The sequence below is a fragment of the Ranitomeya variabilis genome, chromosome 5 (assembly GCF_051348905.1).
Source record: "Ranitomeya variabilis isolate aRanVar5 chromosome 5, aRanVar5.hap1, whole genome shotgun sequence".
NCBI lineage: Eukaryota > Metazoa > Chordata > Amphibia > Anura > Dendrobatidae > Ranitomeya > Ranitomeya variabilis.
The window spans coordinates 487,689,231-487,706,243 of NC_135236.1; the positions used below are offsets into that span (position 1 = coordinate 487,689,231).

General features: G+C 49.5%; 1 protein-coding gene across 4 annotated transcripts in view; it reads left to right on the forward strand.

Moving 5' to 3' along the window:
• The first annotated feature begins 13,297 nt into the window (after positions 1–13,297).
• Positions 13,298–17,013, forward strand: part of LOC143776310 (C-terminal-binding protein 2) — a 44,398-nt gene continuing 40,682 nt past the window's right edge. Inside the window, exons 1-2 of one of the 4 annotated variants that reach the window (XM_077265558.1) lie at positions 13,298–13,396; positions 16,443–16,512. In XM_077265558.1, the coding sequence (XP_077121673.1) occupies positions 16,464–16,512 (49 nt within the window). In that variant the 5' untranslated portion in view covers positions 13,298–13,396; positions 16,443–16,463. The other 3 variants (XM_077265559.1, XM_077265556.1, XM_077265557.1) reach the window with 3 other exon arrangements.

Genomic DNA, 17,013 nt, shown 5'->3' on the forward strand with positions numbered 1-17,013 from the left:
CTACCCCTAGTAGAGGAAAACAAAGACCTTTCTTGCCTCCAGAGAAGGGGACCCCAAAGCTGGATAGAAGCCCCCCACAAATAATGACGGTGAGGTAAGAGGAAATGACAAACACAGAAATGAACCAGGTTTAGCACAGAGAGGCCCGCTTACTGATAGCAGAATAAAGAAAGGTAACTTATATGGTCAACAAAAACCCTATCAAAATCCACACTGGAAATTCAAGAACCCCCGAACAGTCTAACGGTCCGGGGGGAGAACACCAGCCCCCTAGAGCTTCCAGCAAAGGTCAGGATATAGATTTGGAACAAGCTGGACAAAAATACAAAACCAAAACAAATAGCAAAAAGCAAAAGGCAGACTTAGCTGATATAACTGGAACCAGGATCAGTAGACAAGAGCACAGCAGACTAGCTCTGATAACTACGTTGCCAGGCATTGAACTGAAGGTCCAGGGAGCTTAAATAGCAACACCCCTAACTAACGACCCAGGTGCGGATAAAAGGAATGACAGAAAAACCAGAGTCAAAAAACTAGTAACCACTAGAGGGAGCAAAAAGCAAATTCACAACAGTACCCCCCCCCTTAGTGAGGGGTCACCGAACCCTCACCACGACCACCAGGGCGATCAGGATGAGCGGCATGAAAGGCACGAACTAAATCGGCCGCATGAACATCAGAGGCGACCACCCAGGAATTATCCTCCTGACCATAGCCCTTCCACTTGACCAGGTACTGAAGCCTCCGCCTGGAGAGGCGAGAATCCAAGATCTTCTCCACCACGTACTCCAACTCGCCCTCAACCAACACCGGAGCAGGAGGCTCAGCAGAAGGAACTACAGGCACAATGTACCGCCGCAACAAGGACCTATGAAATACATTGTGAATAGCAAACGACACAGGAAGATCCAGACGAAAAGATACAGGATTAAGGATTTCCAATATCTTGTAAGGCCCAATAAAACGAGGTTTAAATTTGGGAGAGGAGACCTTCATAGGAACAAAGCGGGAAGAAAGCCACACCAAATCCCCAACGCGTAGTCGGGGACCCACACCGCGGCGGCGGTTGGCAAAGCGCTGAGCCTTCTCCTGTGACAACTTCAAGTTGTCCACCACATAATTCCAGATCTGCTGCAACCTATCCACCACAGAATCCACCCCAGGACAGTCAGAAGGCTCCACATGACCCGAAGAAAAGCGAGGATGGAAACCAGAGTTGCAGAAAAAAGGCGAAAACAAGGTGGCGGAACTAGCCCGATTATTAAGGGCAAACTCAGCCAACGGCAAGAATGTCACCCAATCGTCCTGATCAGCAGAGACAAAACACCTCAAATAAGCCTCCAAAGTCTGATTGGTTCGCTCCGTCTGTCCATTAGTCTGAGGATGGAAAGCAGACGAAAACGACAAATCAATGCCCATCCTACTACAAAAGGATCGCCAGAACCTGGAAACGAACTGGGATCCTCTGTCTGACACAATATTCTCAGGGATGCCGTGCAAACGAACCACGTTCTGGAAAAACACAGGAACCAGATCGGAAGAGGAAGGCAGCTTAGGCAAAGGAACCAAATGGACCATCTTGGAGAAGCGATCACATATCACCCAGATAACGGACATGCCCTGAGATAGCGGAAGATCAGAAATGAAATCCATGGAGATATGTGTCCAAGGTCTCTTCGGGACAGGCAAGGGCAAGAGCAAACCGCTGGCACGAGAACAGCAAGGCTTAGCTCGAGCACAAGTCCCACAGGACTGCACAAATGACCGCACATCCCTTGACAAGGAAGGCCACCAAAAGGACCTGGCCACCAGATCTCTGGTGCCAAAAATTCCCGGGTGACCTGCCAACACCGAGGAATGAACCTCGGAAATGACTCTGCTGGTCCACTTATCCGGGACAAACAGTCTGTCAGGTGGACAAGACTCAGGCCTATCAGCCTGAAATCTCTGCAACACACGTCGCAGATCCGGAGAAATAGCTGACAAGATAACTCCATCTTTAAGAATACCAACAGGATCAGCGACTCCAGGAGCATCAGGCACAAAGCTCCTAGAAAGAGCATCGGCCTTCACATTCTTTGAACCTGGTAAATACGAGACAACAAAATCAAAGCGGGAGAAAAACAATGACCAGCGGGCCTGTCTCGGATTAAGGCGTTTAGCAGACTCGAGATACATCAGATTTTTGTGATCAGTCAAGACCACCACACGATGCTTAGCACCCTCGAGCCAATGACGCCACTCCTCAAATGCCCATTTCATGGCCAACAACTCCCGATTGCCCACATCATAATTTCGCTCGGCAGGCGAAAACTTCCTAGAGAAAAAGGCACAAGGTTTCATAACAGAGCAACCAGGGCCTCTCTGCGACAAAACGGCCCCTGCCCCAATCTCCGAAGCATCCACCTCAACCTGAAAGGGAAGTGAGACGTCAGGCTGGCACAAAACAGGCGCCGAAGTAAACCGGCGTTTCAACTCCTGGAAAGCCTCCACGGCAGCAGGAGCCCAGTTAGCTACATCGGAGCCCTTCTTGGTCATATCCGTCAAAGGTTTCACAATGCTAGAAAAATTAGCGATAAAACGACGGTAGAAGTTAGCGAAGCCCAAGAACTTCTGAAGACTCTTAACTGACGAGGGCTGAGTCCAATCAAGAATAGCTCGGACCTTGACTGGGTCCATCTCCACAGCAGAAGGGGAAAAAATGAACCCCAAAAAGGGAACCTTCTGTACACCAAAGAGACACTTTGAGCCCTTGACAAACAAAGAATTTTCACGCAAAATTTTAAAGACCAACCTGACCTGCTCCACATGCGAATCCCAATTATCAGAAAAAACCAAAATATCATCCAGATAAACAATCAAAAATTTATCCAGATACTTCCGGAAAATGTCATGCATAAAGGACTGAAAAACTGAAGGCGCATTGGAGAGCCCAAAAGGCATCACCAAGTACTCAAAATGACCTTCGGGCGTATTGAATGCGGTTTTCCATTCATCACCTTGCTTAATGCGCACAAGGTTGTACGCACCACGAAGGTCTATCTTGGTGAACCACTTGGCACCCTTAATCCGGGCAAACAAGTCAGACAACAGCGGCTAAGGATACTGAAACTTGACAGTGATCTTATTCAAAAGCCGATAATCAATACAAGGTCTCAAAGATCCGTCCTTTTTTGCCACAAAAAAGAATCCCGCACCAAGAGGGGAAGAAGACGGACGAATATGTCCTTTTTCCAGAGACTCCTTGATATATGAACGCATAGCGGTATGTTCAGGCACCGACAGATTAAACAGTCTTCCCTTAGGAAATTTACTGCCTGGGATCAAATCTATAGCACAGTCACAGTCCCTATGAGGAGGCAGTGCACTGGACTCAGACTCACTGAAGACATCCTGATAATCAGACAAATACTCCGGAACTTCCGAAGGCGTAGAAGAAGCAATAGACACAGGCAAGGAATCCTCATGAATACCACGACAGCCCCAACTTGAGACTGACATAGCCTTCCAGTCCAGGACTGGATTATGGGTCTGTAACCATGGCAGCCCTAAAACGACCAAATCATGCATTTTATGTAAAACCAGGAAACGTATCACCTCGCGGTGTTCAGGAGTCATGCACATGGTAACCTGAGTCCAATACTGCGGTTTATTTGCTGCCAATGGTGTAGCATCAATACCCCTAAGAGGAATAGGATTTTCTAATGGTTCAAGAGTAAATCCACAGCGCTTAGCAAATGAGAGATCCATGAGACTCAGGGCAGCACCTGAATCTACAAACGCCATGACAGGATAAGATGACAGTGAGCAAATCAAAGTTACAGACAGAATAAATTTAGGTTGCAAATTACCAACGGTGACAGGACTAACAACCTTAGCTATACGTTTAGAGCATGCTGAGATAACATGTGTAGAATCACCACAGTAGAAGCACAAGCCATTCCGGCGTCTATGAATTTTCCACTCATTTCTAGTCAGGATTCTATCACATTGCATTAAATCAGGTGTCTGTTCAGACAACACCATGAGGGCATTTGCGGTTTTGCGCTCCCGCAACCGCCGGTCAATTTGAATAGCCAGTGCCATAGTATCATTCAGACCTGTGGGAATGGGAAAACCCACCATAACATTCTTAATGGCTTCAGAAAGGCCATTTCTAAAATTAGCGGCCAGTGCACACTCGTTCCAATGTGTAAGCACGGACCATTTCCGAAATTTTTGGCAATACACTTCAGCCTCGTCCTGCCCCTGAGACATAGACAGCAAGGCCTTTTCTGCCTGAATCTCAAGATTGGGTTCCTCATAAAGTAAACCGAGCGCCAGAAAAAACGCATCAAGATCAGCCAATGCCGGATCCCCTGGCGCCAGCGAAAAAGCCCAATCCTGAGGGTCGCCCCGTAAGAACGAAATAACAATTTTTACTTGCTGAGCAGAATCTCCTGATGAACAGGGTCTCAGGGACAAAAACAATTTACAATTATTCACAAAATTCCTAAACTTAAACCTGTCTCCGGAAAACAGTTCAGGAATCGGTATTTTAGGTTCTGACCTAGGATTTCTGATAACATAGTCTTGTATGCCCTGCACACGAGTAGCCAGCTGGTCCACACTTGTAATCAAGGTCTGGACATTCATGTCTGCAGCAAGCATAGCCACTCTGAGGTAAAGGGGAAGGAGAAAAAAAAAACTCAGAATCTTCTTTCTTATAATCCCTCTTCTGCAATGCATTAAACATTTAATACTGGCCTGGCAAACTGTTATGACCCCAATGGCGAGGGTCTCAGAGGAACGTGGAAGTCTGCAGAATACAAAAATCCAGCTCATAGGGCAGTGGTAACTGGGTTGACCATATATCTACTCCTAACGCCAACACTAGAAGTAGCCGGGGATCATTCCTACGTTGATTCTAGATGACACGCGCCAGCCGGAGAATCTAGCTACCCCTAGTAGAGGAAAACAAAGACCTTTCTTGCCTCCAGAGAAGGGGACCCCAAAGCTGGATAGAAGCCCCCCACAAATAATGACGGTGAGGTAAGAGGAAATGACAAACACAGAAATGAACCAGGTTTAGCACAGAGAGGCCCGCTTACTGATAGCAGAATAAAGAAAGGTAACTTATATGGTCAACAAAAACCCTATCAAAATCCACACTGGAAATTCAAGAACCCCCGAACCGTCTAACGGTCCGGGGGGAGAACACCAGCCCCCTAGAGCTTCCAGCAAAGGTCAGGATATAGATTTGGAACAAGCTGGACAAAAATACAAAACCAAAACAAATAGCAAAAAGCAAAAGGCAGACTTAGCTGATATAACTGGAACCAGGATCAGTAGACAAGAGCACAGCAGACTAGCTCTGATAACTACGTTGCCAGGCATTGAACTGAAGGTCCAGGGAGCTTAAATAGCAACACCCCTAACTAACGACCCAGGTGCGGATAAAAGGAATGACAGAAAAACCAGAGTCAAAAAACTAGTAACCACTAGAGGGAGCAAAAAGCAAATTCACAACAGAGATGACTGTGGCGAAGATGGTGACCCAGCTGCAGAGAAGAGATGGCTGTAGCGAAGATGTCGACCCGGCTACAGAGAGGAGATGGCTGTGGTGAAGATGGTGATCCAGCTGCAGAGATGAGATGGCTATAGCGAAGATGGCGACCCAGCTGTAGTGAAGATGGCGACTCGGCTCCTGAGAGGAGATGACTGTGGTGAATGTGACGACCCGGCTACAGAGAGGACATGGCTGCGGCGAAGATGGGAGCCCGGCTGCAGAGAGGAGATGGCTGTGGTGAAGATGGTGACCCGGCGGCAGAGAGGAGATGGCTGTGGTGGAGATGGCTATCATGCTGCAGAGAGGAGATTGCTGTGGGAAAGATGGCGACTCGGCTACAGAGAAGAGATGACTGTAGCAAAGATGGCAACATGGCTGTAGTGAAGATGGCGACCCGGCTGCAGAGAGGAGATGGCTGTCGCGAAGATGGCGACACAGCTTCAAAGAGGAGATGGTGGTGGTGAAGATGGCGACCCGTCTGCAGAGAGGAGATGGCTGTGGTGAAGATGGTGACCCGGCTGCAGAATGGAGATGTCGGTGGTGAAGATGGCGACCCATCTGCAGAAAGGAGATGGCTGTGTTGAAGATGGTGACTCGACTGCAAAGAGGAGATGACTGTGGTGAAGATGGTGACGTGGCTGCAGAGAGGAGATGACTGTGGGGAATGTGGTGACCCGGCTACAGAGAGGAGATGGCTGTGGCGAAGAGGGTGACTCAGCTGCAGAGAGGAGATGGCTGTAGCGAAGATGGCGACCTGGCTGTAGTGAAGATGGTGACCCGGCTACAGAGAGGAGATGGTTGTGGCGAAAATGGCGACCCATCTGCAGAGAGATGACTGTGGTGAAGATGGTGATACAGCTGCAGAGAGGAGATGGCTGTAGCAAAGAAGGCGACCCGGCTGCAGATAGCAGATAGCTGTGGCAAGGATGGTGACCTGTTTACAGGGAGGAGATAGCTGTAGCAAAGATGGCGAACCGGCTGCAGAGAGGAGATGGCTGTGGTGAAGATGGTGACGCTGTTGCAGAGAGGAGATGACTGTGGCGATTTTGGTAACCCGGCTACAGAGAGGAGATGGCTGTGGCGAAAATGGTGATCCAGCTGTAGAGAGGAGATGGCTGTGGTGAAGATGGTGACCTGGCTACAGAGACGAGATGGCTTTAGCAAAGATGGCGACCCGGCTGCAGAGAGGAGATGGCTGTGGCGAAGATGGCGACCCAGCTACAGAGAGGAGATGGCTGTAGCGAAGATGGCGACCCGGCTACAGAAAGGAGATGGCTGTGGCGAAGATGGCGACCCAGTTGCAGAGAGGAGATGACTGTGGTGAAGATGGTGATCTGGCTGCAGAGACGAGATGGCTGTAGCGAAGATGGCGACCCGGCTGTAGCGAAGATGGCGAGTCGGCTGCTGAGAGGAAATGACTGTGGCCAATGTGACGACCCAGCTACAGAGAGGACATGGCTGCGGCGAAGATGGCAACCCGGCTGCAGAGAGGTGATGTCTCTGGTGAAGATGGTGACCCGGCTGCAGAGAGGAGATGGCTGTAGTGAAGATTGCAACCCGGCTGTAGTGAAGATGGCGACTCCGCTGCAGAGAGGAGATGACTGTGGCGAATGTGACAACCCGGCTACAGAGAGGACACGGCTGTAGCGAAGATGGCAACTCAGCTACAGAGAGGAGATGGCGGTGGTGAAGATGATGACCCGGCTGCAGAGAGGAGACGGCTGTGGTGAAGATGGTGACCTGGCTGCTGAGAGATGGCTGTGGTGAAGATGGTGACCTGGCTGCAGGGAGGAGATGGCTGTGGCGAAGATGTCGACCCAGCTGCAGAGAGGAGATGACTGTGGTGAAGATGGTGACTCGGCTGCAGTGGGGAGATGGCTGTAGTGAAGATGTCAACCCAGCTACAGAGAGGAGATGGCTGTGGTGAAGATGGTGACCCGGCTGCAGAGAGGAGATGGCTGTGGTGAAGATGGTGACCTGGCTGCAGAGAGGAGATGGCTGTGGTGAAAATGGTGACCTGGCTGCAGAGAGGAGATGGCTGTGGTGAAGATGGCAACATGGCTGAAGAGAGGGGATGACTGTGGTGAAGATGGTGACCATGCTGCAGAGAGGAGATGGCTGTGGTGAAGATGGAGACCATGCTGCAGAGAGGAGATGGCTGTGGTGAAGATGGCGACCCGGCTGCAGAGAGGAAATGGCTGTGGTGAAGATGGTAACTGTAACAACCCTGCTGGCATCACTGCATGGCCTTCCATTCCCCACCTGCCTGTTACATCAACTCACTCACCCAGTGCCATGCTGTGAGATCTGTCTGCTGCCGGCTCCATGCCATGTGCTTCATGGCGGCTTGCTCTGTGTACACTTCCTGGCTGTGTGCATAGGGGGGCGGCGCCAGCCACTCCGGATCCTTATTGAGACTGTGTGCACCTCCCTTTGGTGTTCCTGGCCAATAGCCTTGAAGCCTCTGATACTTAAAGGGCCACTGTCACACCCCCCCCCCCCCAGCCGTTATAAACTAAAAGAGCCACCTTGTGCAGCAGTAATGCTGCAGTCTAACAAGGTGGCTCTTTTAGTTTTTGATTAAGCTATTACCGCAATAAAACGTTTAAAAAATTGGCCAAACGTACCAGATATTGTATCTGGAGGCGGTCCGAAGCGTCCTCTATCAATCCCCCAACTGCCGTCACTCTTCTCTTCAGGGCCGATGGTACCCGCCCCCTTCGCATTGTTGCTTCAAATCCGGCGCCTGCGCTGTGCGTGCCTGCCTGGGGCCTGCGCAGTCTTCTTTGGCCGTCATCACTCACACGCAGGGTGCCTGACTGCGTCTGTGCGGGCAGTGCGGCCGCCCTGTTGCTGAATCCCCGCCCCGCTCTGTGTTATTCATTATGCACACTGCGGGGCTGGGGTTCCTGGGAAGGCGGGGGAGCGTCAGAGATGGGAGAGCGTCCGAGATGGGGGAGCGCCTGAACAGCGCAGTGCGCATGCCCAGGAACCCCAGCCCTGCAGTGTGCATAATGAATAACACAGTGCGGGGCGGGGATTCAGCAACAGGGCGGCCGCACTGCCCGCACAGGCGCAGTCAGGCACCCTGCGTGTGAGTGATGACGGCCAAAGAAGACTGCGCAGGCCCCAGGCAGGCACGCACAGCGCAGGCGCCGGATTTGAAGCAACAACGCGAAGGGGGCGGGTACCATCGGCCCTGAAGAGAAGAGTGACGGCAGTTGGGGGATTGATAGAGGACGCTTCGGACCGCCTCCAGATACAATATCTGGTACGTTTGGCCAATTTTTAAAACGTTTTATTGCGGTAATAACTTAATCAAAAACTAAAAGAGCCACCTTGTTAGACTGCAGCATTACTGCTGCACAAGGTGGCTCTTTTAGTTTATAACGGCTGGGGGGGGTGACAGTGGCCCTTTAAGGCATCCTCACCCATTGGAGGATGCCTGAGCAAACTATTCCCCTCAGTTAGCATTTGCTACTGAGCTGCCAGGTCGTGTCTGTTTTCTGTCTCAGAGGGCTGCAATACTGCAGGCCTTCATCTGTGTTCTGTTTGAGTATCTGTGTCCGTTCCTGTCTGAACTCTGGTCTATGTCCGTTCCTGTTCCTTCTTTGTCATTTGTCATTTCCCACTCTGCTGTGTGTACCTCCGCCTTATCTCTCTGCTCTGCTTGCCACTATCAGTGGTTCTGCATCTCTCTGCTCAGTTCTGCCACAACCTGTGGTTCTGTGCTTCTCAGCTTTCCTCGCCACAACCTGTGGTTCTGCACTCTTTTGCTCTTGGCGTTACCTCCTGCGGTTCTGGCTCTTGGCTCCGCCTCCAGTGTCTCCGCTCTTGGCTCCGCCTCCAGCGTCTCCACTCTTGGCACCGCCTCCAGCGTCTCCGCTCTTGGCTCTCTGCTCTGCCTTCTCCTTCTCTACTCTTAGCTCCACCTCCTGCTCTTACTCCACCTCCTGTGATTCTGCTTTGCTTCCACTCTTGCTCTATCTTTATTCTGCAACTTGCCGTACGGGTCTCTACCTGTTTCTTTATGTTCTCCAGTCTGAACAGGTTCTTACCTGTTTCCATACAACCATCTGAATACCAGTTCCTACCAGAGTATCAGTCCTGTCTGCCAGTGCCAGCCGTGCCCGCCTGAGTGCCAGCCGTGCCCGTCTGCCTGCCTGTATCTCCGTCAAGCCAGTCCGCCCGTCTGGGCCTCTGCCAAACCCGTCTGTCAGCCAGTGCCACAACCGTGCCTGCCTGCCTGTGTCTTGTCCCCGGTGGGATCAGCATCCACAGTCCGACTCCACCCTGGAGTGGTACCTGGTAGCTTCCTATTGCACAAGTCTGACCTCACCATCAGAGGCTCCAGCGAACACCTAGGAAGCTACTTAGTTACGCCCCTTCCAGGGAAGTTCGGTCTGTGGTCCAGTGGGGCCACACCCCCAGTCTCGGCGCGAGCGTTACAGTAACCTGGTTGCAGAGAGGAGATAACTGTGGCAAAGAAGGCGACCCGTTGCAGAGAGGACACGACTGTGGTGAAGATGGCGACCATGCTGCAGAGAGGAGATGATTGTGGTAAAGATGGCAACCTGGCTGCAGAGAGATGGCTGTGGCGAAGATGCGTGGCATGGGTGTAGCTGCAAGACAAAAGAGAAGCAGCAGACCAGGCCTATTAGATGTGATGAGTAAATCCCAGACTGTCTGGGCTGAAGATAGACTCGGCCTTGGAATGAACATGTGAAAGGAAGGCTTCTTTCTCACCAGAGGAGACAGAATCACAGCTTTGCAGGAGGAAGTTTGCCTTAGGTACAGTGAAAAGTAGCTGCAGGGCAACTAAGTGACAAGTGGCCCTGAGATACTGTTCAGCTCAGCTGAAGTCCAGAGTGGCTGCCATCTTGTGGGAGACCGCTGTGATGCACATGTTCCTCCGTTTACACTGTTGTTGGTAATGTTGCAAGTAGTGTGCCCCTCTGCGGAAAGACCGTGAACTGAGTAATTAAAATATGTTTCTTTTTCCTGTACACAGTAAAGGGTTTTGATGACTGCATTTTACCTCCTTGTGTCCGTCTGCCCTGTTATCTGCACCATCTAACGGAGAGCAAAGCTTTATGGCCTCTAGTCACCAGACCTAAGGGCTCATTCAGACGTCAGTTTCTCATGTGTGAGTTCTATTAACATTTTTGGTGGATAAAACTCTTAGGGTACTGTCACACTCTGCAACTTTCCAACGATCACGACCAGCGATACGACCTGGCCGTGATCGTTGGAAAGTCGTTGTGTGGTCGCTGGGGAGCTGTCACACAGACAGCTCTCCAGCGACCAACGATGCCGAAGGCCCTGGGTAACCAGGGTAAACATCGGGTTACTAAGCGCAGGGCCGCGCTTAGTAACCCGATGTTTACCCTGGTTACCATCGTAAAAGTAAAAAAAAAACAAACAGTACATACTCACATTCCGGTGTCCGTCAGGTCCCTTGCCGTCTGCTTCCCGCTCTGACTGAGTGCCGCCGTAAAGTGAAAGCACAGCACAGCGGTGACGTCACCGCTGTGCTCTGCTCTTACTTTACGGCCGGCAGTCAGTCAGAGCGGGAAGCAGACGGCAAGGGACCTGACGGACACTGGAATGTGAGTATGTACTGTTTTTTTTTTTTTTACTTTTACGATGGTAACCAGGGTAAACATCGGGTTACTAAGCGCGCCCCTGCGCTTAGTAACCCGATGTTTACCCTGGTTACCAGCGAACGCATCGTTGGATCGGTGTCACACACACCGATCCAGCGATGACAGCGGGAGATCCAGCGACGAAAGAAAGTTCCAAACGATCTGCTACAACGTACGATTCTCAGCAGGGTCCCTGATCACTGCTGCGTGTCAGACACAGCGATATCGTATGGATATCGCTGGAATGTCACGGATCGTACCGTCGTAGCGACAAAAGTGCCACTGTGAGACAGTACCCTTACTCTTTGTATTCTATCGGACTTATCACATATATGTGCAATTATGTTGAGCGAGTGTCTGCACAAAATCATGGAGACATGTACGATTGTGATCAGTCACCAGTGCAAATCTATGGGTCTGTGAAAGAATTGGACAGCACTCAAATGCAATCTGTGGGCTGTCAGATTGTCAGGTTTGTTCTATAGGAGGAGTTAGAAAAAGATTTTCATGTGTAAAAAAAACAACTAATGAAACTCGGATGGTAAAAACTGACACACCTACCAAACATTGATGAAAATTGGTCCATTCCTTGCATTCAAGAAAAATCTTTTATGTCTGAATGAGCGCTAACAGCGTGACTGTGCATATGTGCGTGTAGCGTATATGAAACTTATACCCAAGCAATGTTGGAGCTGAAACAGCCATATGACTGGAATATTGAGTGTATGATGCTAGGGTCCTTCACGTTACATGATCGCAATAGTTAAATAACAGCTGATCAGACTTTTCTTTATGGCTCTGTGCAGACTGTAAGTTTTTGGTGCGTTTTTGACCCTGTATATTTTCGCTGCATCAAAAACGCAGTGTCTTACAGTTCCTGCAAAGTGGATGGGATTTATAGAGATCTCCTGCCCACTGTGCTTCTTATTAACAGTGGGGCACGTTTCAAATCTCCCCATAGACTTGTATTATATGCTGAAAATCCGCAGGTAAAAAACGCACATGCGTACTGAGTAACCGCAGCGGAAACGGAACAAAAACATATGTAATCAGCGCCTAAAAATATATAAAAGCCAAGTACCAGAAAGTATCAAAAACAAAGCAGCTTTATTTAAAACATGACATGCCAACAAGAGGCAAACAATGAAGCGTCAAAACGCAATGAAAACGTATGTAAAAAGAACTAACTCAAAAATGCAATGAAAGAAAACACAAGAGATTCTACAATATCAAAAACTCACCTTTAGCTCATGGCGGGAACGTGGCCTTACTGTCTGTTTCCCCAGGTCTGGCTGCATTTCACACGTGCACAGAACAGTCGGTGATACATCGTTCAGTGCACACAGGCCGTCAATGGCCTCGGCAGCACAAATCACGTGCTGACCACCGTTCTTCGAAACTGTAAAACCCATTCAAAATGTTAAAAATAATCTCTTTATACCCGTCTGGCCCTCGCGACATCTCTGAAATTCCGCACAAGCGCGTGAAATGTGAGGCAAGTGCGGTGACCTTGCATGCGCATGCACAGAACGCCTCAATCTTAAAGGGGTTGTGCACAACTAGGACAACCCCTTCTTGATCAAACTGTTTGGCCCCCATAAAATAATAAAGCCTATACTCACCTCCATTGCTGGCGCCGTTACCGCGGTGTCAGCACTCGCTCTCCCGCCGTGTTGTGACACATGACCCTGGCGCTCAATCAGCGCTGTTTCCAGCGTCAGACAAATTGAACATGAAGAAGTCCGGGTTGCAGCTGATCTCTGGCTTCCTCTTCATGTTCAATTTGTCATGGACAACGTCTTTAAATTTATTGTGCTCTGGAGCATAATAAGGGACATAAACTTCTCTGCAAATCAAATTTTCAGGTAAAATACGAATAAATAAGTGAATTCCAGTGTTACCTGACCCGGCTCATCTGTAGAGTACTAATAAAAATAGCTCTGCTTTACTAGGAAACAGAAATACAATTGCTCTTCCGTAGATTTCAGGCACTGACATTACTTACCAGAAGTTTTCGCTTGGTGGCGCTGCTGCACAATGAACAGCGGCAGCGGCAAAGAATGAGCACTAGAGGGCGTGCTAAAACAGCAAGGCCCGGTGCCGCTCTTTCCTTGCTCGTTCTCGTTGCTACCCCTGGCGGTCATTTCCTGTTTCCTGTGTGATTCGCTGCCGAGAGCGCGACAGGTCCGGTGGGGAGGAGAAGGTAATAAAAGAAAGCGGGTGTGCAGCTGGTGGTCATTAGGGGCTGCGCCGTGCAGCGCTCGGGTGCGCTGCTTACATACTGCGTGGTCCTGCTGCGGAGCTGAGCTGTTCATGTAGCGCTGTGTATGGGGAATGCTGGGCTCTCCGCTCCATCGTGCCCGGCGAGCCTCGGTCAGCGCGCCGAGTGGCCTCTGAGCCGGGCGGATCACTATGTAGGGGGCTCATCCATGACTCCCAAGCTCGCCCAGTAGAAAGCGATGGCCTCCTGCCCATAGAGCACATCGTGTCTGTGTGTGGCTATAATGGGGACTGTCAGGTCCTGGGTGTGCTGCAGGCTCCTCACACTGCTGCCTGTGGGTGGTATACCCCAGGGATGGATCCACACCTCCCAGTAGTGCCTGCCTAATGTGGTCACCCATAATGGACATGCACCATACACTGTGTAGCTGAGAGCACAGTCTATTAGTCCCTGTTATCAGCCACATAAGTCATCCTGTAATCTAGTAGTTCAGGGCATCACAATACTTTTTTCCATTGCCATATGTTGCAGTGAGATCCTGTGCAGTGGTAATGGCTCATGTCAGTAACAGCCATGTTCTCAGCCTCCAGTCACTCTTTGGTAATCTTTCCACATGTCACACCTGTCCAAAACTTTTGTACCTCTCCATATTCTAAGCCTAAGGTCCAAGTCAGATAAGATGACACGTCAGATCACATTTGGACCAATATTGGTCTATGGAGCCGAGCACAAGTCCTGTTAAAAAAAATCTCCACATACCCTAGTTTGATCCAATATTCGGATCGCACTCGGCCATGCAATGCAGTGAATGCATGAATATCATCGGACTGCACTCGGATGACATCCGATTTCCACAACATTTTTTCCTCATCTGATCATTCTGATTTGCACAGTGATCTCCAACATGAATCGATGGTGGTCTGCACCTAGCCTTAGACTGCTCTTTTGTTAGGAGCTAGGCTGGAAGGCACCGCCATCTGCCAGCATAGAAGAGCATAGTGTGCTGCAGCTTAATTTACAGAAGGACACTGTAAAATACTCCACTGTCAGTCAGTTGCTGGCACGTGCTGCTCTATCTAATGTAGTGGAATGACTTCAGGGGTAAATATTGAAAAATTGTCACGTATCTGACACTAGAATAACATAAATTGGAACCAAGCCTTTATTGACGAGCTCAAAGGTTTGCCAATACTGTTCATGGCTGAGTATGCCTAGATGGCGGTATATTATACACCCCCCCTTCCAGTGTTAGTGGGAGCCATTAGTAGACTTTGCCGGTTATATGTTGGGCATATAGACGTCCCACCACCCTCCATGTGTTCGCCATTGACTAATTGTAACAAATAAAGGCTGTTTTTGTATTACTAACCATTCTTATCCTTCAGACATTGAAGTCTCCGGTGGCGTCACTCTGTTAGATTGCCTATACACAAGTCGTTCACACAGCGAAAGGATTCTTGGTGGGAACAAAACCATTGTTCTCGGCAGCACATCCTGGGTTTGCTCAGGGAGATGTGCTGCTGAGAGCGATGACTGTGCGGACATAAACAATCCAATCACACCACGAACGAGCGATTTGCTCACTCATTGACATGGTTACAAAGAGGTCGAGAATCGGAAACACATTATTACAGATGCTCCCTTAATGTTCGGCAAAGGTTTGTGCAGTTCTAAGTTTCCGACTCTCACAGCGTCCCCCCTAAACCAGTAATGCTTAGCTGGGAGCCAGCCAGGTGATAATGGAGCCAGAGCACCAGGCTGGTAAAGGGGGATTCCGAGTTATTCAGTCCCTCTGCAAATTGTTTGTGATTCCACAGCAAAGTTCAAATGTTTTTCATGTTTGTTTGTGTTTTGCTGTTTGTTCAGAGCAGATGGTGAAAATCCACAGCATTTATGCAACTGGATGAACCCATGAATTGTACTCAGTCCACACTCCATATACATTGCAAGTGGGGTTAAAGGTCCCTATATATGTTGGACTGCTGTCTGCTGGACCCGCCGACGTCTGCTGGACCCGCCGACGTCGGCTGGCGTGGCTGAGAATCTCATGGGAATTAGGCACGCCACTTCACGTGTCGAGGGGAATATGGATCTGGCATGTTCAATTGCAGACTCGAGATTCTTTTTAACCACGATAGGCCACTACCAGAAATGTCTGATAGAGGTGCTCTCATGGAGAACACAAGAGCACTTGGCAGTCTGGCGGAATACCTGCCCACTGAGCCAGCTGACCGCTATTTGAAGTGTATAGGGCTTTGCTCACTTTGCATTGCGAGGTGAACGGGAAAAGTGAAGTCCCGTCTATTGAAACCTGCTTGGTATCAGTAGATGTGACGTCCTCTGACCCCCTCACCTCTGTGCAGACGTGGAGCCTTACTAACAGGGCTGTGGAGTCGGTAAGCCAAACCTCCGACTCCTCAATTTCCATGACCGACTCCACAGCCCTGCTTACTAACCCTGGAGGCTGGCCGCATGTTGGATTTCCCACCAGGAACCTTCCTACTCTCTCCTGACATCTGAAGATGCCCAGTCCTCCTTCTGTCCACCACGTGCTTTAAATATCCAACGCGTATGTCGACACTATGTACACGTGTTTTTATTCTTGGCAATCTCCATTTAGCAATTTTCAGTATTACTGTTTTCTAGCAATTATCGATTTTGAATAATTGGCCTCTTTATCACATACCGGGATAATGAATTGGACAGGTAGGCCCTATGTGTATGAGCTGAAACAAAAGGGAACCTATGAAGGAGAGGACATCCAATTCTCCAGCACCCCTGGGGGATAGACAATGTAGTTGCTAAGGGGTCCCCAAAGGAGAGGTAAGCGCCTGGGGTTCGGCTGGTTGTTTTGCTGCTTGATGCCAGGTGTTAGATCAGTCCCTTGGGGCGGCATACCCTCTGCCTGGGAGCGTAGCGAAGACGCCGCGCACTAGTATAAGTGAATCCTGAGCTCTCGCCGAGTATTGTTTTCATGCTCCCTTTTGTTCTGTCTGAATGCTAATACCATTTCTCCATTTGTTTCCAGGCGGTTTTTAAGGCCAGAATCATGGACAAGCACAAAGTAAAGAGACAACGCCTGGATCGAATCTGTGAGGGTTAGACACGTAATTGGGAGCTTGCAGGGACCTGTGGTTATAGCAGGCCATTGTATAACACATGCCCCAGTGGCCTGTAGTCACGTATCACTTGTATAGAAAGTACAGGCTCGTGGTTTTCTTTGTACAGAAAGCAAGAACATTTCTAAATGATGTTTAACCTTGCCTTAGAAATAGACTTGGGCTTTGGTATCTTCTAGCCCTGTACAAGTGTTCGTATTAAAGGGAGTTTTTCACACTAAACGACTGTTCAAACAAAGCTCTGTGCAGCCTTAGCATGGCCGAGCAGTTTACGTATCGATTTATGTCTATCATTACCCTTCTCCTGTTAATCTACAGTTGTCAATCAAGGAAGAGGAGGGTGGAGATAGAAAACAAATCGGTTGGAAGGTGCTCTGTGAACAGTTTGGCCACACCAAGGGTGCACTGAGTGCCTTTGTTTGGTTTGAACGGTCTTTGTGCTGACACTCCATTTATATTCATGGGACTCAGGAGTCACGA